Source organism: Schistosoma mansoni (assembly GCF_000237925.1).
Source record: "Schistosoma mansoni, WGS project CABG00000000 data, supercontig 0049, strain Puerto Rico, whole genome shotgun sequence".
Lineage (NCBI taxonomy): Eukaryota > Metazoa > Platyhelminthes > Trematoda > Strigeidida > Schistosomatidae > Schistosoma > Schistosoma mansoni.
In genome coordinates, this window is record NW_017386028.1 from 1,759,441 (window position 1) to 1,782,333 (window position 22,893).

The 22,893-nt window shown below is 33.7% G+C and overlaps 2 protein-coding genes across 2 annotated transcripts in view; both read left to right on the plus strand.

Moving 5' to 3' along the window:
- Window positions 1-310: 310 nt before the first annotated feature.
- The window catches only part of Smp_051640 (Endoribonuclease XendoU), a gene marked incomplete at its 3' end in the record, with an annotated part of 27,875 nt that continues 5,292 nt past the window's right edge, over window positions 311-22,893 (plus strand). Inside the window, exons 1-3 of the mRNA XM_018790636.1 lie at window positions 311-1,007; window positions 2,915-3,004; window positions 9,503-9,728. Coding sequence (XP_018646148.1) covers window positions 890-1,007; window positions 2,915-3,004; window positions 9,503-9,728 — 434 coding nt within the window. The 5' untranslated portion in view covers window positions 311-889. The remainder of the gene's footprint in view (window positions 1,008-2,914; window positions 3,005-9,502; window positions 9,729-22,893) is intronic.
- Smp_177670 (placental protein 11 related) lies at window positions 21,002-21,235 on the plus strand (the record flags this gene model as incomplete). The annotated part of the gene is made up of 1 exon (XM_018790637.1): window positions 21,002-21,235. The coding sequence occupies one exon, from the start codon at window positions 21,002-21,004 to the stop codon at window positions 21,233-21,235; it is 234 nt and encodes a 77-aa protein (XP_018646149.1).

The window sequence follows — 22,893 nt, forward strand, 5'->3', positions numbered from 1 at the left end:
GTCAGTTGGTCGGATACCATCAGCGACAACCAACTGTAGGTGATAACAAAAGAGCTTTCATGTGAAGAGAAAACTGGGAAAAGTTATTGTAGGTGAATAGGAAACACATTGAGGAAATTATCAGAGTGCATCACTAGACAAGCACTAACTTTGAATCTTGAATGTAGATGGGAGAGCGGAGGAATAAAGAACACACTGCACTATGAATGCAAAGCCGATATTGAAATGATGAATTGCAATTGGAAACAAGTGTGAAGTACTGTCCATGACGGTTGGATGGAGAATGTTAATGTTTGGCCTATGCTCCTCGACGGGGGGTAACAGGCGTAAGTAAGTAAGTATCTAAGGGTAGCTAAACAGCCTTATAAAAATCAATGCATAATGTAAACATTGTCATTTTATGACTTTATATTGACTACTTTGTAGTATTTAACAGAGAAAGGTTAACGTGTAAAAGCGTTGTCATACTCTGAATACAGTGTTTGTATGATTTTAGGCTTATTTCGTGATGAGATTTTCTGTCATCATGAATATTTGACAAACAATATTTGTACGAACACTGTCAAACAATGACTATTCTGTCATCACTTCGAAATCTACAATCATTTCCAATTATTCATCACGTACTGGAACCACTTTGATTGAATTTGAAGTTGAAGTCTAAGTAGATTCATGTAGAACCGAAGGACTAGACAGTATGATTTGAATTTCTGAACAGTGACCTTGGTGTCATTTCAGATATAGCATGTTCGCTGATAGGTGACGCTATACGTGGATCTCATTTCATTGACATGAACAACCTTTCATGCATTTTCAATCTCGTTTTAAATGAAACTAATTACTGATTTTCATGTTTCATTATTGACGATGTGTTACAATATTTCGGGTGATGAATCACAGTAAGTCACCTGACGTAAACGAGGAACTGAGTAAATTCTTTACGAAACTGTACAAAGCGGATGAGAATGCAGTTCTACCTGGTAAAGATTACAAACTCAATTTACAAGGTAATTCGAATTACATTCCTATTATTCTCTGTCTACATAGTGAATACTATTCTAACAAGTCATGATAGTATTTTCCTTGTGATATATATCTAAAGATAGTATTGTTTGTCCACTGGGTTCCATTACATTGAAATGATCAGGGAAATTCAGAAGTAACTTGATGAATGTAAAGTGACGAACTTTCACAAATAAATTCATAGAGATTAGTGATTGATTGTGCTGAGTATGTTATTAAATAAACAGTTGGTATTTGAAGTGACGGTTGATGGATTTGTGTCACATTATGAACATCACTACTTGGACATTGGTCTATCCGACTGAGAAGAACAAGATATAATGCAATGTATCTTCTGAATTCTACTGTCAGTCACAACTCTGTTACTCTGAATGGAAAGTCATTTCATTTATTGGTAGTTGGTTACAAACACGGCTGGTTGAAATGGTGCTGGAGATTGTAAAGTGTTAGTTTACTGATGTTCTAGCTGTGTTTATTGTGTATGAGATTAGCTGAATGTTGGCCGATTTCATCGATTGTTTGCATCTTTTTCAAAACTCACTTAGTGATGATGAACATAATGGTGTATTATGATGCTGTTCATCTCTGACTAAGAGCAATGAATCTTTACATAATGACAAAATGTTATTGTTCACATTTACAGAGATGGGATTCAATTTCGAATGATATATCGTTGAAGTGATAAATCGTGTGTTTTACATCTAGTATTGAAACTAAGTAACTTTGAATACCTAATGTAAAAACTACTCACTACCTCAAACTCGTTCATTTGAAAAAATATTAAAACACACCTATGATAGGTATATGATTTTGGACAACTGAGTGTCTAACATATTTGTGAATGTAATGAAGTAAATAATAATTTATACCAAATAGTGCTTCATAATTTGAGTGACGATTTTTCGTTGTTTCTAAAATCAAGGTTTCTAGGAGCAATGAATAATGTTTTTTTATGTTGGTTTGTTCTCTTCTACCCGAAGTTTGTGCTGATGATGTCGTTCAGAAGGACGATGAAAGCTCCACGACCAAACCATCCAGCTCAGAGAACAAACCAACATAAAAATCACCTCACCTGAGCTACAAATCTTCTCCACCATCTCAATGAATAATGTTACATTAACAGTGTTATCTAATAGAAATATTGGTATGATATTTTTCGATAATGCAATGAGAAGACGAAGTTTATCAGAATTATGTGATATATTAGCGCGTATGATATTTGTTTATGATTCAGACATATCATTCACAAATCAATCATTCATGCTTGGTACCTATAGCTAGCCAGTTTATGTGGTGTTTGGTTTAATGGTATTATTAAATGTTGAGCTAAACTACAAGATTTAACAGTAAATCATTTAATTTATAATGCCTTGATCTTCATTCGCACAAACTGCATCTTTAGATCTAATAAAAAAATAAACATTTATCAATGTCAGTATGAAGTTTGTGCTGATGGTGTTGTTCGGAAGGACAATGAAAGCTCCCCGACCAAATCATCTAGCTCAGAGAACAAAACTCCATCAAAAGGACTTTACTAGACATTAGTGATGGCACGTGACCGTAGTTTGAGCAAAATATCTTGACACATTGAATCCGGGTCTTGAAATTTATGAATCTGAATAATGACTTATGTAATTATAAACCTCAGATCATTTCCGATTTATTGCACTCTTTAATATATTGACACAAAAAAAACCCAACCAAGATACTCAATAGCACTTCTGAGAACCACAGTCATTAACCGATTTCAAATATATTCATATCTGTCAAAGTAAAATGTGTCTGAGTTAAATGTCTACAGCTTTTAGCAATACATAATAGCTGAAAATTACCACTTGCTTGACCGGATTTGTTTTTCCATTCAATTCTCCTTCATCAATAGAACAATTAGATACGCTCGATTCGTTTGTAGACTTATCACCTGATCCATTGTTTGAATTTGTTGATGAAGATATATTCAAGAACAGACCTACATTCGCAAGTAAGTTCTTTTAAATAATATAATTTATAGATCTTTCGTGACAATAAAATTGCTGTATTAAAATCCCATAATAATCGAGTCAAACATTAAATAATGGATCAAAACAATCTTCATATAACAATTATTGAAAATTTACTTCACTGTTTTGTAATACAAAACTAACGTGAAGGGCAGATAATAGTGGTAATAATAATAATTATTATTATTATTAGATTGGGGGGGTTGTGGGGATTGTATTAATTTTAATAGTTCAATTCATGAGTCAATGTGCATATCTAAAGAGTCCCATACTAGGACGGAACGACCATCCAGTGCTTCCAGGTTTTCAATCGTAGTCTAGCTTAAATCGACTAATGAATCCAACTATTAAAATAATTATTAATCTAATCTTCGCGAGTATCTGATTTGGATAAAACGGTGAGATTTTAAAGACATGCATAAAGTGAATAGAAGAGTAATATTTCACTAAGATGAAATATTCGCGAAGGATGTGATGACTAAACTTGATTAACAGTAAACATTTCCAACCTCAAAAGTAGTAAACAACTTTCTATAATTGAAAGCGTGGGTTAATTGAACCTAGACCATCATGGAAAACCTGAGTGCATTGGACAGCCGTTTCGTTCTATTATGGGACTCCTCAGCGGTGCACATCCACGATCCCGCACCTGCGAGATTCGAACCCAGGACCAACAAGTCTCGAGCCTGAGCCCTTAACAGATAGACCACTCAGCTGGCATCCAACGGTTTTAATGTCTAACTTCAACTGATCCACGAAGTTGAGCAACCGTTCACCAATTGTCTTCAGTGAGTTCCTATCTCACAACAGACGTGGTTTGAACTCCACTGGTCACTGCTTCACAAGAAACGGCCGTCCAGGTTTTCCATGGTGGTCTAGCTTCAATTGACTCACGCTTTCAACTATGAAAATACTAAATCTCCACAAAACCCCTTCTAATAACTTTCTATAAGCTGATCAGCTTTAGTCTCATTCTATTTATAGCTCCAATCGTGTGTTTTGAATATTAGCATAACAGAAGATGAAGGAAATCGCACTCATGTGTTGTACTGTAAATCTTTTATTTAACTCTATCCTTCTCCTTGCACCATTCCTTTTTACCTAATGTACACAACAATTTATGCTGTTTATAAGCACAATTTTAGTGATTAGGTTTCTTCAAATACACAATTCACTCCATAAATTCTTACATGATAATGGAGAGATCTAAGTAGATCATACATATTGATTAAATAAATGTGTTATCCTGATAATCATCGTTTTTAGAATATTAAAGATTCCCATTGTGAAAATTAGATCGTCATCCGGCTTTACTCTAATATACATGAATATTTATATGAAAATGTTAGACCAATCAAGGCTATTTGAGTCAATAATCACAATGAAAAGAATACGTTACAAAGCCTAATAATAGTTAAAAGTACAAGTTGATAGTGGTAGTAATAATAGTAAATTACGATAACAAAAATCTTAACAATAATTAAACATAAGAATTAAGAGGTCAAACGTCGATAAATAGACTTAGAATAGTAATCACAAAACATTAAAAATCATTACGTAATAAGAAGTATGTAAGTAAATAGATAGTGAAGAATACAAACGGAAAGAGGTAGAAAATTACAAAAAATGATAACCAAATTAAGATAAAAATAATTTTTTTTACAAATAATAATGTCAGAGATGGATAGTGGTTCGCAGTGGAATCCAGGACGCGCGTTTCGTCCTATTTGGGACTCGTCAGCTGGATGTACCTGCATCTCAGAGTTGATGTTCACTCTGGGACTCGAACCCAGTACCCTCGCTTCAAACGCCATCGCGTTATCCACTCGGCCACTGAGTCCTGATAACCACTTGTTTGTGCGATGGGGTGAAGTTTAAATTCAACTTAGTATTATTTGTTTGAATCTTCCCATCGATTTGTTAGGACTGCAACTGATCAGGCTCTAATTGGCATTTATTAAGTTATGTCCGGCCATGGAATTTGGTCATCATTTTTTGTAATTTTCTACCTCTTTTCGTTTGTATTCTTCACTATCTATTTACTTACATACTTTAATGTTTTTTGTGATTACTATTCCAGTCTGTTTACCGACGTTTGACCTCTTAATTCTTATGTTTAATTATTGTTAAGATTTTTGTTATCGTAATTTACTATTCTTACTACTATCAGTACACCTGTCTATTAAATATTTATCAGAAGGGGTTTTGTGGAGATTTAGTATTTATCATTGTTGAAAGCGTGAGTCAATTGAAGCTAGACCACCATGGAAAACCTGGAAACACTGGACGGCCGTTTTGTCCTATTATGGGACTCCTCAGCAGTGCGCATCCACGAACCCACTCTCGCGAGATTCGAACCCAGGACCTACCAGTCTCGATTATAGAGTTATCTACATATAGCATATTTTAGATGGCTTTATATGAGGATTTTAGTTCTTCTGAAAACCGATGAAAACTGACTTTGCAAGATCGTTTACAAAAGGATGAATGAAATATGAAATTACTTCTTTTTTGTTTATTGTAATATGGTTTTCTTTTCATAGTATTTCCTACCAACTATAGTACTGAAATTTATCAAAAGTTAAGAATAATATATGAAAATGTCTGTATAATACTATTAATCCTCGTATATTATTAGTTTTGTAAGTATCATCTGATACAAAGTGATGGTTGGAAGCAATTGATTAAAAACCATGTTTGACCCACGTTTTATTCTATTTTGCACTAATCAGCATCATGCACCTATAAGCTTATGGGATTGAATCATATATCATCCAGCTTTATAATTATAGACCTTACCAGTGGACTATTCGACCAGTAACCTAGGTTAAGGTTTATTACTAGACTACCTCCAACCACTACCTTACATTTCAACTTAGTGAACTCCATGTTCTTCACTTTAGCTGGTGGCAACATCACGGTTAGGACCGTAGAATTGGATCAATCAGTCAGTCAGTCAGTCAGCTACAACGTAGGACCAGGCACATTTATGCATCGGTCCAAGTTGCCATACCTCGTTAGCACAAGATGAACACCGGATTCATAGTAGTTAATTTAGTGTTGGTAGTAGTATATAAATTATAAGTTGTATATAAGGATATAGTACAGGAAGGAAGAGAGATATGAAGCAATTTTAGTCTCAAGGTTTAAGGGAAGACAGAAACTGTATACACCTACACCATTGTGATCGATTCTGAGCCATGTCACCTAGAGTCTCCAACTATTGGTTACGATAGTCACACGGACCACAACCAGGTAGTCTGCATCTGCCAACATGACTCAGGCTAGAAGTTAGTGACTTCAAACACTGATGCCGTGTTTTGGTTTGGCCGCCCCTAACTCTCTTCCAACAGTCCCCAATACTAGTCATCATAGAGCGTAGTGGTAATCGGTGTTCAGGTATGCGTAACACGTGGCCCAACCATCTCAGTCGATGAACATTCATGACCTCATCAACTGATTTACCATCATCACCTAATACCCTGTGTCTAACCTCACTATTACTTACCCGGTTATCCCTGCAGACACGAGCAATATTTCTAAGGCATCTGTGGTCAAATACTAGTAACCTACGAGTATCTTCTACTCTTAATGGCCATGTTTCACAGCCGTAAAGTAGAACAGAGCGAACTGATGAGCAGTATACTCGTCCTTTAATTGATAGACGGATATCTCGTCTTCGCCATAGGTGACGTAAGTTGGCAAAAGCCAAACGAGCTTTTTGAATCCGTGCTGAGATTTCGTCAGACACCAACCCATTAGGGCTGATCAGATTTCTAAGATAAGTGAAGTTGTCGACGCGTTCGACTACTTCACTCCCTATCCTTAGTTCGGGTGTTGACGCAGGCCAGTCCTGGAGTAACAATTTACATTTGGATGGGGAGAATCGCATCTCAAACATCCTGGCATTATTGCTGAGTTCCAACAGAAGACTCTGCATTTTGCCAGCGTCTTCACCAAACAGGACTATGTCATCTGCGTATTCCAAGTCGCTTAGTGGTCCCCCTGGTAGGAGATCAATTCCTGTAAATTCAGTCGAAGAGTGTGTTATTTCCAGCAACAGGTTTATAATGAAGTTAAACAAAAATGGGGATAGTGGACAGCCTTGACGGACACCACTTGAGGTTGTAAAATCATATGACAGTTCGCCATAAGCTCTCACTCGACTGGTAGTGTTCGAGTAAAGAGTCTTCACAAGGTTTATGTACTTCTCAGGTACACCTTTTAATGACAGGCACTGCCACAGAACCTCTCGGTCTAGAGAGTCAAATACTGCTTTCACGTCAAGAAAAACTATCATTGTCGGACGCCGATAAGCATGTTTGTGCTCTAAAACTTGACGAATTGTGAATATGTGGTCGATACAGCCACGACCAGGTTTGAAGCCAGTCTGATTTTCTCGTGTGTGCAGTTCACGAGTCTTAGTTAGGCGCCCGATAATTATTGAGGCTAGTATTTTAGATGCTATGTTGGTCAGACTAATCCCTCTATGGTTATCGCAGGATGATTTTGATCCCTTCTTATATATTGGGACAATCAGTGATTGTGACCAGTCGGATGGGATTACATCCGTCTCCCAGATTTTAGCCAGAATATTAGTCAACCTAATCGCTAAAATCGGACCACCATATTTAAAGACCTCTGGAGCCAATCCATCTGGACCAGCTGCTCTTCCTGGTTTCAGATTACCTATAGCCTTTTGAACTCCAAGTAGGGTCGGGGGGCCTACTTCAATGTTCCATTCAGGTTTTCTAGGAATAGTGGGTAGTTGTGCAGTAGCTGAAGGCCAGCTAAACTGCTCCTTAAAGTGTTCCGCCCATCGTTCTAAACGTTTGGGTTGAGAGCAGATAAGGGTTCCGTCTTTTTCCGAGATTGTCTCACTTACACTTGACTTCTTAATTCCGGTTTCTTTTATTAGTCTGAATAGTTGCCTGGTGTTCCCTACAGCCTCTTCCTTTTCCATCTCTTTTGCTTTCGTTGCCCACCACTGCTCACGATCGTTCCTTAGACTTTTAGTTAACCTAGATCTAATTTCTTTACGCTCTTCGTCATGTTCAGAGCCTGATGGGATGAGTTTACGCGAATCCATCAGTGAAATAGACTTAGAAGAAATCCACTGGTTTTTTGGAGCCCTGTGGTTTAAATGACTAATAGATGTTACTGCTGTTTCTACAGCTGTTCGTATGTCTTTCCAAGCAGCATCTGTGTCAGTCTCGTTTACAGAACTGCCTAGATGTGAACTCAGTTGTTTCTGGAATCCGCATTTGGCTTTCTCGTCCTCCAGTTCAATCCTAATGGGTCTTCTTAGTGTACTTTTCCTGCGTCCATTGAGGCGCAGAAAAATGCGCGCTCGTATTAAAGCGTGATCAGAGTCTAAACAGGTATTCCAATACGAGCGACAATCTTCTATTGAGCCTCTCCAACGATGACTGATGACAATATGGTCTATTTGAGTCCATCGTTGGTTTGGTGCAGGTGGTCGCCATGTTAGACGATGTCTCTCCTTATGCTTAAAATTAGTGCTTGCTAAAAATAAACGATTGTCTGAGCATAGTTGCAACAGACGATCACCATTATCGGTTCGTTGAGCCGGAATACTAAAACACCCACTTAAATGTCTTTCTATTTGATGTAAGCTGCCTACCTGGGCATTAAAGTCACCCGCTATGAGTACTATGTCTGAGCGCTTAGCTTTCTGAAGAAGCTCAGAGAGCTTTCTGTAAAAGTCATCTTTCACTTCATCATGGCTGCAGTCGGTGGGAGCGTAGGCAGAAACGACGAAAAGGCAACGACGTGTGTCCCTATCCTTCCGAGTTGATTTCTTATTAATTCTGAATTGGATTAGAATTAATAAGAAATCAACATAACATTTATCAGTCCTCACTGATCAACCAATCGTAAAAGTATGATAAGAAAATAAAATAAATACCATGAGTAATCGACAGCTGACTGTTAATCAAATCAGAGACAAACTTTTTTGTATCTGAAACGGTTTTTGTATTGTTACTCAAACATTTTGAAATACATTGTTTTAATAAACCATTATTTCCGTGTCCTTGCAGTTTATTCGTCAAGCCATTTGTTCAGACATGATTCTATAGGAACTGAACAAGATATTAAGCAACTACGAATACGTTTTCAGTTATTGTGATTTGATCAAATACAAAACTGCATCGATCTCACTAGTGATTTAGTTGAAAAAAAAATCAACATTTTAATCAATATAAGGGTAATTGAATTCTAAACCATCCTGATTCGTTTCTACACTAACATTCGTTCTGGTATTAGAAAACATATATATAGTATGGCTTTTGTTTGTTTCTTCAACTATTCCATTTCAATATTCGATTTAGGACACCATCCATATACTGAGGTTTTTATAGTTGTCTATTGTTTCATAAGTAATTAAACGGATAGTTAAACATGTTTATGTCATAAAATAATTACAGCTTGAATTCAAATCTATATTTATACTACAGAGTTCATTGCATTACTGGATAATTACAATCCTCAAGTTGGTGTCACTGAAATTGTCACAGTGGAACAAAATAGAGAGGAAGATGACTTTATCAATGAATTATTAAAAACGAAAGTCATGAAAATGACTTATGATTTCCTAGTTAAAAAACAAAAGATATCAGGAAAAATGGGTGATTTCGGGAGATTCTTGAAGGATTTATGGTTTAAGAGATATAAACGTAGAAGGTAAGTTGAGTATGATTTGACTTTGTTTATTAAACTGAATAATAGAATATTGATAGATTGATGCAATGAAGTGGGATGCTGTAATGAAGTGACAGGTTCTCAGGAATTCGAGTTTATCGATTTGTCTTACTACATGGTATTGAGTTATTTAACTGCAATAATAAAAATGGAAGAGTATATCTCATTTTAATCATTGTGTTCCATAAACTGTAATGAAACATTTGAATGTGATACAAAGGTCTTCAAGTGATATCAGAAAACTTATTGGAGCCATGGGATCGATTCAGGTTTATGACTTATCATATTGATCCGGATTTCTATTCAACTTTGCTCATAAAAATACTATACTGGAAAATTTATCTAACAGTTACGACATTTCTTGAGTACATTTAAAGTGTCAGGCGTTTTATCTTCTGTAGATTATGTTAGAACCTTCAAATTCTATCTGAATTGCTCTCCTGTAGTTTTTACACTCGACTGATTAAATTTTTGAAAATAATGCATTACTTCTATAAATCATTTTTGAGGTCGTACTATTTAAAGCACCATCAGAGAATACAAAGTACAAAGAAAATGTCTAACTTTGATTCGAAACCCTGTATCAGTGTTGATTCCTTTCAGGATCCAAAATAGTTTTTTCCTGAATAGACAAGAGATCATAATTTAGGAGAATGTTTTATGTTTTTTGCAATGAGACAGATTATTTTAAATTTTATGTAACCGGAAAAATTTTCATATATTCGTTGTGACGTAGTATGTACATTCAGAAAATATTCCACTGAAAAAATTCTATCAAACAGCATCAAATATTCATAATATGAATACAGTGATGTTGAGTGCTGTAAGATGTATGAGGGCGGTTATCACTTCACGGTTGCCCAAATCGTTGAAAAGTTATTATTACTATTTTATTACATCGAAGGACAACATCACGGTAGTCTGCACAAGGTCTACAAGTCATTTGATTACTACAATTACGAATAAAGGAACTTCTTAGCAGTCCCATTTATTGTAGCCACTTATATGTCACTTCTTCCCTAAAATCCTCTGTGAACCAATTGTACATGAGCATCAGGTACTGAAATTAGCGCCGTGGTCTTGAAATCCCTAATGCACTTCTGATTGGCTCCATAAAGTAGTCTTAAAAATTGTTTAAATTTGTGTATATATTGGTTTATTATAATGAATTTCTTTTTTTATTCTACATATTATGTGGATTCTGTGTGCAATCAATGATGATGAATGCTTCATAATAACCAATATAAAGAACTGGAGATTCATCAGCTTTTGAGCATATATTCGTTGGTGAACATAAGAAATTCATAATGCTTGGATTACACAATTGGATACAATTTTATCTGAAAGAAAAGAAGAATGACATAAATTATTATGGATGGGAGAAGAGTGTAAGAATTTTGGTATATATATATATATATATCCAACGGTGTTAATGTCTAACTTCAAGAGACTGGTAGGTCCTGTGTTCGAATCTCACGAGTGCGGCATCGTGGATGAGCACTGCTGAGGAGTTCCATAATAGGACGAAACGTCCGTCCAGTGCTTCCAGGTTTTCCCTGATGGTCTAGCTTCAATTGACTCACGCTTTCAACTATGAAAATACTAAGTCTCTACAAAAACCCCTTCTGACCATTAACTAAAATGTTCATGTATATGAATTCTATGTTAGTTTAATACTTTCATTTCAATTTCATCTTATTTATTTATTATTTGTTTGTTTACTTTTCATTATAGTCTTGTCATGAACAATTAATCAGTATAGAATATATTGATGAAAATAAATATAACAAACCATTAGGCTCAGTATTTATTGGATCATCACCGGAATTCGACATTGCTATTTATACAGTCACCTTTTTATTAAGTGAACAATTTTCAACGAAAGTACAAATTGCTGGATGTAAATTAAAGATAATTTGTGCAAGATTATCACCTACTGAATTAAGTACATGTTATATGACATAAATGAACATTTTCGAGAGTTTTATTCTTTGAGCAAACCATCCAACTCAAAGAATAAAACGTCATCAAAATCATCCATCTGAGCTATAAATCTTCACCATCTCATAATGAACATTGTTACCAAGTAGTAAAAGAACAATTGATTGTTTTATAACATTTTTTTATCTAAATAAAACTTTTCAAAATATGATGAAATGTTTATTTTATATTAGTACTGTGGTGTGGTCTATTTATATTCATATAAGTAGTATGTGGTTATGGTTAACATAATATGTATTTTGGCAGAAGATCGATAATGAACGAACAGGAATGAAGTGCAATCGGTACGAAAATGTATGAACAATGAAATCAGAGAAGACGGACTGATATTTGCAGAAGGAACAGTTAAGATTGAGACAATTGATTGTTATTTTGCAAATCAACTGTTCATTGTATGGTTATTAGAATTTAGTGAGATAGTCTGTAATTAGTGCTTAAATACATTCGACTGTCCCCAGTCGTGTTCTTTTGTGAAACTATGAAGATTGAAACTATTTAAAAGAAAGTATCATCCAGTGAAACATGGCAAGCTGTCTAATTTGGTATTGACGATGATATTATTGATTAATCGATAGCTGGAAGAAGTGTTTAACATAAAATATCTATTATTATGTTACTAGGTACATTTTGAGTTATAAATTTAAAGTGATAAAATAGGCTTACTTAAAGTCATGTATCATATTGATCTTCACACTTTAAAGAAGAGATGTTCATCAAGTTACTGTAACGTTTCTCAAACTTAAGTGCATATGTAACAAATATTTCAAATTATGTTAATAAATATAATGGGGTGCTCTGAAAATATGAAGCGATGAACACAAATAAAAGTATTAATAACAGGGAAAGGATAATATGTCTTCGTTTTAAGCAACCTAGTATTTCAAAGTGACATCAGTTTTCAAACCTGGTCAACACAGTGTCGCAAAATCTTTCTGAATGATTCACAATCATCCACATTCTGGTTCAAGAATGATTTGTGATCAATGAAGCAGGAAAATATGTGAGAAAAAAGAATCTGTTCCCGATACTTCAGCAGTCATCATGGGGTGGAATAATAGAGTATGGGGATGAAAATACTGACATGGAAGCAACTTTTGGTGATGCAAACAATATGAAGGCTAAGTTTATCAAAGATAGGCACATGCTATTTTATGTCCGGATCACTCCACACGCTTGCAAGTCTTGAACATGTTAAGACTGAGTGGATAACTGTTAATATAGTTTACTAAAAGACGGGAGTCTTACAGGTTTTTCTATAGTGAGCAATTAATAAATTGAATTATATCTAAAGCATACCGGCATAGTTGGTATAGACAAAAATAAAAACATCATTAATAAGAAGTGAGGAAGTAGCATGAAAAATCTTACTACGTAGGTGAGTATGATGACGTTTCAGTGAGTAATAGGTGATAATTTTGGTCTAGGACATCCAGTTATGTTTACTTAAATGTAAGAAGGAGAAGTAAAGCATGTAACATGGATAATTAAAATTATTATCAAAATTACGGGTAAAACGTCTGTTACTCAGTCGTTTGTAATTGACTAGATACAAGCTGAATTGGCGGCTGTCCAAATAACCCATAGGCAGACCAATATATAACACTTTATGCTTTGTACTTTTACGATTTCTTCTGTAGATTGGTAAATGGATATTGAGTTAAATGAGATTGTTTAAAGAGTCAGAACTATGTAGTAAGAGCTTAACTATGTCGGTTAGTATAAGGTGGGAACATTAGACAATAATTCTGACAGCGCAGTTATTTCGTAAATGTAATCAATAAACTGGCTAGAAAACGCGTGGGACAATATTTTATTAGATGTCAACTTCCTCGAAAGAATATATGGACCTCAGTGTCCATATTATGAACCGTTGGTAGTAATATGAACCTAGTTTATAGTTCAGTTTGTTTCATCTCATGCAAATGTATTAACATTTAGTCATTGTCTCAAATTGATTTACAGCTACGTGAATACTCTATAAAGTCTTTTAAGACGATTCAAAGAGACAGATTTACATACATGTTTAGTAAATTATAAAGAGGATGAATTTTCCAGTTAACCATTTTTATACACGCTTATCATTTTGGATCGAAATTTGAAAATAATGACTACGAATCTAATAACAGGGAGGCTATAGCTAAGTCAGAATTCAGTTTCCCTAATATACGGGGTAGTGTAGTCTAAGAGAGATTCAATTAAATGTAAGAATTGCTTCTTAAGTACGTTTTCAATTGAACAGTTACCTCTAGTGTGTACAAGTCTTACCAACCTAATGTTTTTGGAATGCAATTTCCTTTGCAATATTATTTCACCAGTTATTTAAGGCATCATACCTTCGGGCTTATATGTAACAGGATTTATGTTCATTAAATAAACCTGCACTTTTAGAAGTGCTTCGAAAATAAATTCTTCTTGCTGATTATTTTTTTGTCATTCTTCTCTACAAGGTTTTATCATTATGCTGTATCACATATATAGGCTACTTACTGCAGCAATAGTTTGTCTTTTTAGTGACTACTACTGTCATTTATAGAGGTGGGAATTCTTTGTATTTTATTTTGGTACTGAGCTTAAAAAAAGATAGAATACACCGCATGTTATTTTCGCCTTCAAAAACAGAAGACTGGAAACTGCATGTATACTTGTATTTGTATGTGGTGTGGTTACTTTTATCCACATGAGTAGTATATATTATGGTTAGGCATAGATTGTTTTTCAGCAGAAGATCGATAAGAAAAGAACGGGAACGAAGCACAATTGGTATGAAACTGCACAAACAATAATAATCGGAGACTATGAACTGGTATTTACAGAAGGAATGGTCAAGATTGAGACAATTGATTGATAGTTTGCAAATTAACTGTTTACTGTATGGTTGTCAAATTTTAGTGAGATAGTCTGTAATTTTAGTGTCATATACTTTCGATTGTCATCGATCGTGCTCTATTCACAACGTGTAAACAAATAGTTCCTCAAATAAAACAATGTACGTCTAGCAAACTGTAAAACGTAATTATTCTCAACGTACACTCTCTCTCCATATTAAGGAGTTGACGATGTCTATTGTCCAATATTTGGCTGAATATTATTAACTTTTTTAATACTATAATTAGTTAAAATAATCTGTCAGTGAGCCCAGATAGGTTACTAGGTTTATTATTGCGATTCGAGATAACTACAACACAACAATAAAATAAATAATCAAATGTTTCAGTGTAATTAAGTTTTAACTGATAAATAACAAGGTGGTTTTAAATTTCTGACTTGTTGCGAATAACGCTGTTGAATTAACATTGATTTATTAAAATCTGTTGACATTTGGCCAGCTACAAGTTTTAAGTAAATTATTAAGAAGGAATAGACTGATCTCCAAACTTTAGGTCGTCCTAAAAAAATTTTAAAAAATGTTAAATTCATTTTTTGTAGATAACCGGTATTCGAAGTACATAATATTGAAATGGTAGATAGCTTATTATGATTGTTAATGCAAAAGTAGAATTTTCTAATCCTTTAGATAACTCAGCATTCATAACTTCTTACAATTGTACTGGATTCTCAGAAACGAACAGATCAATTTGAAAGCACAAGTGAAACACCCCTTACTCGTCGACGTAGTAGGTCTCTGATTGAAAATTGATCAGTAGTTGTAGAAATTGTTTGAAAAGACTCTACCTAGGTATTAAAGAAATTAACTGTCTGTATCTCTTCTAGACAAAACATAATTGGGTAATAATTATTTAGATAGTTGTATTGCTGTGTTTAAAATAGCAACGTACCATAATTGTCCATATGTGAGTTTTTTGAAGGACTAATACATATATACATCCTTTCTGATGGTACATTTTACACGTTATTTAGTCATAATAGCTCCGTACAACATCAAATAGTACTCAATGGTAAACTTGAAGGACAGTACATTTTTGTTTGTTCGATTGTTGATTTGCTAGACTAGCTATAATCAGACTGAAATGGAATACACTCGAATAGAACCGAATAAATAAGATAGAATAATACCATTTGTGATAAAACTGGATGAGAACTGTATCTAGTACAAAACTTTGGTTTATTCGCCTAGTTTCACTCTAGAAAAGATTAATAAAAAGTCCAAAGCGTAAATCTATGTCAAGTTGCATGCACAAATTCCCCTTGCCTGAAATTCCACCCCAACCGATGTCTATCCATTTTACTTATGAGTTAATTTGATGTTGTTTTTGTTCAGTTTAACATTAAATTGTATTTTGAGGTGGTGGAGATTTGTAGCTCAGGTGGATGATTTAGGTGAAGTTTTGTTCTGTGAGCTGGATGTTTTAGTAAGGAAGCATTCATTGTTGTCCTGAACAACATCATCAACACAAACTTCGGGTAGAAAGAAGTGTTCGAATTTACTCAACAATAAGCAATCAAGATCGAATTCAACAGGACAAACTGTTAGTCATATGTAGAGAAATTGGAACAGTCCACTTCCACTTGGAGTTCGTGCTGATAATGTTGTTCAGAAGAACGATGAAAGCCCTACAACTATAAACCATTTAGCTCATAAAACAAAATTCCACCTAAATTAAATCGTATTATTTGGTCCAATGTGAGTAAAAGTTTACTTGACTTATGTTCAGTTCAATACTCAATTGTATTATTTCTGTTTGGAACATGATCAGTTAGACAATTAATTTGAGTATTAATCCCTGAATGTAATCTTTACCTTATGAAATGAATTGTAATGTGAATTAATCTTCTGAAGGTTTAAATCGGTAAAGAATAAAGATAGGATTAGACATATGTTTGTAGTTTGCTGTCAAGGAAGAAAAGGATAGGTAGCTGTCTAATTCACTGTTATTGTAGTGAGAGTTTAGAATTGCTCGCTTAGGCTGTAGACGATTCATCTTTACAGTTAAATGTTTGGTTGGTACGGTTTTTAATTTCATCATTAAAATTTAGTTATCTGACGTAGAAAAAAATTTTATCGGACGAAAAATGTTTTAAAAAAATAAGAATGACGATGATATCACAATTGGGTGTACTGAATTATTTCCCCGATTCTTTTAAGCTGTCTACACCCTACAGATAATTGCAACTATCATTAAAAAATAATTATATTGAAAAGGTCTGGCATAAAGACAAATAATTAGTTTGGGGTTGTGGGGATCACTTAATTTCATTGAAATCACAAACCAATCATTGTTAGGTCACAATTGAAAATCTCTCCACTATAACGAACAGAAAATTGACATGTGCTCAGTAGTGACTAGTTTAGAGAGGCGATTCTGGGAGTTCTGCCAATAGGCCTTGATCACTGGAGTTGAACCATGTTGGGTGTGAGGTAGTTACCTACCTAAAACTATGGAAGATGGTCGCTCAATATCATGGAGTTAAACATTAACACCACTGGATGCTGGCTCAGTGGTCTAGAAGTCCAGTGTTCATGCGGGATCGAAGGACTTGAGCACAGGATCATGGGTACGCACTTGTGAGCAGTCCCATACTAAAAAAAGAATTGGCCGTTCATTGCTTCTAGGTTTTCAATAGTGGTCTAGATCAGATCGACTCGTGAATTCAATTGTTAGCAATGTAAAAGAACATATAATACCTAGTGATCATATTTGTAGCAATAATCGCTATAATGTGCGGATACAAATAAATGATAATGATTAGTAAATAGAAACAGGAGGATATGAAGTATTGGTACCTTATATATTTCTACTTGTTGAAACACGAATAATACTAATATTCTTACAGTTACTAAATCAATTATGATCATTATAGTATGATGGCCCACTATTATAACCATATATAAAGTCTTAAAAAGAAATTTGAAGGTATATTTCACTTCAGTCAATTTTCCTTAGACTATTTAATACGATTATGAATAAATTCCAGTACGTGGATTAAGAGCTTATTTTGTTAAATATAATCCTTACATTTTAATTTACCACAAGTTAAAACCAATCAACCTAAAATGAGTATTGATAAAAAAAATTAAGTGGAAGACTTCACCAATAATAATAATAATGTAATTTCAACAATGACTGCACTATAACACTATACCAAACATTTGTGTATATATCCATTTTTTGTGTGGTTTGCATGTGTGTACTTAATCCTAGTGGTGTTTGAGAGTATATATATCGATACATATATGGACGAGTAACTAAGGTAATACATTTATATAGTTTGTAATGATCAAAATATTCAAGATTGGTGTTATTCAAGTCTTCAGAATTTTTGTATATTTCAATGTTCTACAGTTTGTGTCATGCCAGTAAGCATCGTATATTAAGAGTATTTATTAATTTTTTTTAAAGTAATATAAGTAGTTGTTGGTTGTTTTTTTGTTTGTTTTTGTTTTGAATAATAAATAAATTGTCAAGCAGAGATGAATAGTGCTAGCCACTTACCATCTCTACTTAACATGCTTGTGAATTAAGGCTATATCAAGGCAATATGCACAATATGTACATATGCCAATTAGAGACTGATCAGTTGCAGTTTTAACACATCGATGGGAAGATTCAAACAAACAATACTCAATGAGTTTATAGATATCATTACCAAGTTTTGATTTGATAATTTTGAATAAATTGAGCATTGGGTAGATTGTTATAAATAAATAAAAGATTTATTCTCTGAAGAAGTGGCTTACACTGAGTCACGAAACGTCAGAAAATCTAATTTTCTACTCATTGGGATATTACAAATATATTAATTTATTTATAATACTCAATGAATTTAAATAAATTGTCAGTTTAAATAAAGACAGAACAAATATGGATCCAGAATAATATGAATTTACTTTCATATTAAATTAATCGTAATACTTATTATTGTTTGATAATGGAGACTGTTGAATATGAAACTCCAAATTCAATAATCTCCATTACAGCCTATAATGATAATGATCATCATAAATTATCTTGTGATTGGTTAACTTCAATACGGAAATCCCAGAGTTCTACTTTATAAGCTAAGACTAGTAAAGTTTAACAATATCGAGTTTGAGACTAATATCACTAATAATGATAGATCATGTCCACTTTATGTTATGAATTTATTAAAGTTAAAAGTACAAATTATTGGACGTTAACTCAGTAATCTAAAGAGTAAACACTTGTCAAGAAATCCGAAGACCTTGGATTCGATCCCACTCAGGGTCACAGGTACATTATATATATATGAAACTAATTACTGATTTTCATGTTTCATTATTCATGATGTATTACAATATTTCGGTGATGAATCACAGTAAGTCACCTGACGTAGATGAGGAACTGAGTGAATTATTTACGAAACTGTACAAAGCGGATGAGAATGCAGTTCTACCTGGTAAAGATTACAAACTCAATTTACAAGGTAATTCGAATTACATTTCTATTATTCTCTGTCTATATAGTGAATACTGTTCTAACAAATCATGATAGTATTTTCCTTGTGATATATATCTAAAGATAGTATTGTTTGTCCACTAAGTTCATCAACAATGTTTCTTGTTTGCATTACATTGGAATGCCTAGCGAAATTCACAAGTAACTAGATAAATGTGAAGTGACAAACTCTCACAGATAAATTCATAGAGATTAGTGATTAACTGTGGTGAGTATGTTATTAGATAAACCGTTGGTATTTGAAGTGTTGGTTGTTGGATGTGTGTCTCATTGTGAGCATCATTACTTGGATATTAGTCTACGCGAGTGAGCAGAACGACATAAAATGCACTCTTTTTCAAAACTCACTTAGTGATGATGAACATAATTGGTGTACTATCATTCTGTTCATCTCTGACTAGGAACACTGAAACTTTACGGAATGAAAAAATGCTGTTGTTCACATTTACAGAGATGTGGTTCAATTTCGAATGATATATCGTTTAAGTGATATATCGTGTATTTTACATATAGTATTGAAGCTAAGTAACTTTGAATACCTAAAATCAAAATTACTCACTACCTGAAATTCACTGATTTTTCGTAACTTCAGATAGTTACAATAAGTTAATAACTTGTGATATTTATCCATTCATATATCTAGTGTTTCTTTAGACCTAATTCTATCTCTAAAACCAGTGATTAATATTTTGAGTCTCATAATGAACTCTGAGATGCAGGTACATCCAGCTGATGAGTCCCAAATAGAATGAAACGCGCGTAAACTATATTCCACTGCTAGCCACTTTCCATCTTTGTTTATAATGCTTGTGACTTCAAACAATATCGAGGTAATACGCACAGTATGCACATGTGACCAATAAGAGACGTATCAATTGCAGTCCTAAACATCAATGGGAATGTTCAACCAAACAATTCGAAGAGAATTTAGTAGTCCAGTACTTCCAGGTTTTCCATGGTGGTCTAGCTTCAATTGACTCATGATTTCAACTATATATAAAAATAATAAAAATCTCCAAAGAAAACCTCCTTAATTTGTCATTTTTTAATATTTCATTTTATTAAAAGAACATCTGAACTATTCCAAGAAACTTGTAGATTTTTCTAGTAAGCCATTGTTCGAGTATGTCAATGATGATATATTCAGGAATAGACCTACATTCTCAAGTAAGTTATGTGAATATTATTTTCAAATTATATATATCATCTAACAATTGAATTGTTGTCATAAAATATCATGATGAATGAGTAAAATACAAAATGGGGTTTTGTGGAGATTAAGTGCACTGGCGCGACACCGGTAGGTCCTGGGTTCGAATCTCGTGAGACTGTATCGTTAATGAGCACTACTGAGGATTCCCACAATAGGAAGATACAACTGTCTAGTGCTACCAGGTTTTCGTTAGTGGTTTAGATTTAATTGACTTACGCTTTCAACTATGAAAATAAAAAAATGATTGATTGAGATCAAGTTCAGAAGAAATTTCGTATAGTAAAATTTTAGTATAGTAAATTCATGGTAACTCTGATATATTTCATAGCAAAGATGATTTAACACAAAATCTATTCAATGCTTTCGAATTGAAATGCCAATGCTTAAATATTTGAACTAATGAGAATCACTTTTGGCTAAGATGATAGTACTTACAATTATTTTGGGTTTGTGAATTGTAAAATGCCTAAGCTAAAATCAGCCGTTAAATGGATATTGGATTAATTTCTTTTACAAGTTTGTTTTTAGTTTAAAAACTAGTTGCTCACAACATCTATAACCTGCGATTTTTGTAGTTTTCTATTGTTTCCCAAGCAACAGTTAAATATTTTTGTGTCATAAAATAATTACAGCTTGATTCAAATCTATATTATACTACAGAGTTCATGCATTATTGGATAATTACGAATCCTTACAATCCTCAAGTTGGTGTCACTGAAATTGTCACAGTGGAACAAAATAGAGAGGAAGATGACTTTATCAATGAATTATTAAAAACGAAAGTCATGAAAATGACTTATGATTTCCTAGTTAAAAAACAAAAGATATCAAGAAAAATGGGTGATTTCGGGAGATTCTTGAAGGATTTATGGTTTAAGAGATATAAACGTAGAAGGTAAGTTGAGTATGATTTGACTTTGTTTATTAAACTGAATAATAGAATATTGATAGATTGATGCAATGAAGTGGGATGCTGTAATGAAGTGACAGGTTCTCGGGAATTCGAGTTTATCGATTTGTCTTACTACATGGTATTGGGTTATTTAACTGCAATAATAGAAATGGAAGAGTATATCTTATTTTAATCATTGCGTTCCACATAATGGAACGAAACACTTGTGTTCAAATTGAAGCAGTAATGTCTATCGAAGCTTGACTATGGTCTACTAATTACTTTTGCGAAATTTCAGAGAGCCAGGGGATTTCCGATGTATATGGCTTGTATTATTGTTAATTAAAGCAACATATATAAGGAAACAATATTGTTTGTAGTCAAATCGTCATCAGTGCTATCTCTGATACATATGAGAATTTATATCGATATATGGTATAGCAACCATCCTACAATCAATTTCGATTATATCCAATTTTGGTTAAGCCTTTTTTCATTAACTTACATAACAGACATATCATTCGATGACTCATACACCTCCCCAAATATGTATTCACTTAAATACTATTATCAGCCTTCGTTTTGTTTTGCTGTGCCCTTATTAAATTTGACCATAAATTGCCTATGTAATTGCTTGTTATTCTCTCTTTCATTACTCTGCTTGTTCGCCTGTTCACTCGCTCGTTGATATTCGCTCAGGTGTTGTTAGCTTTCTAGCCTGAGTTATTCGACAATAAACTGTAGTTGCTGCTATCCTTTGTCTTCTGATTTTACGCACCGTTAAGATTAGAATTATAACGGTTATCGAAGTAAACGATTAACGAAACGACGGCACTACATTGGAAATATTAAACCAATCAAAGCTGTTTATAAATTAATAATCATAATGCAATAGATCACATTGCTAATTATAGTCGGATTAAGAGTATAAATTGTCAGTAGTATATGTGTACTTGTAGTAATAGAATAATAAAACTATTAAACTCCTAATAAACAGTTGAGTATAGGAAGTAGGTCAAAATAAGTTCTGTACATATTAAAATGATTATTAAAATTACACCAGAAAAAAACTGTAACTGATCAGATAGTGAAAAATATAAACAGAAAGAGGTAAAGAACGACAAATAAATGAACGATTTTTAAATAAAATCAATAAAACTGTTTATTAGGTCATGTGCGACAAAGGAAGGAATATGGGTGTCATAAGTTTCTTCTGAGCCTATTAATTATAGTTTCAAGCACAGATTCTTATAGCTTGTGCTATATTTTGGAAACGAAACCGAACTCCATGAAAGAGCGACATAGGAACATGACAGATCATTCGAAATGATTTTACTTTATTTACCATGTGACCACTGTCAACAAGGTGTGTTGAGATAGAGCTGTGTATTGTATCTGTCTCCTGTAGACTATATTAGAGCCTCCGAATTCTATCTGAATAGTTTTCTCGTAGTCACTACATCTACAACAAGTACCGACCATATTTATGTATTATCTCTTTATTTTTACGTTGGTTTGTTCTCTGAGTTGGATGGTTTGGTCGTGGAGCTTTCATCGTCCTTCTGAACGACATCATCAGGTCAATAAGAACCAATCAACATCGAGGTGCAGAGGACAAGCTGTGAATCACATGTGGAGAAATTCAAACACTTCACTTCTACCCGA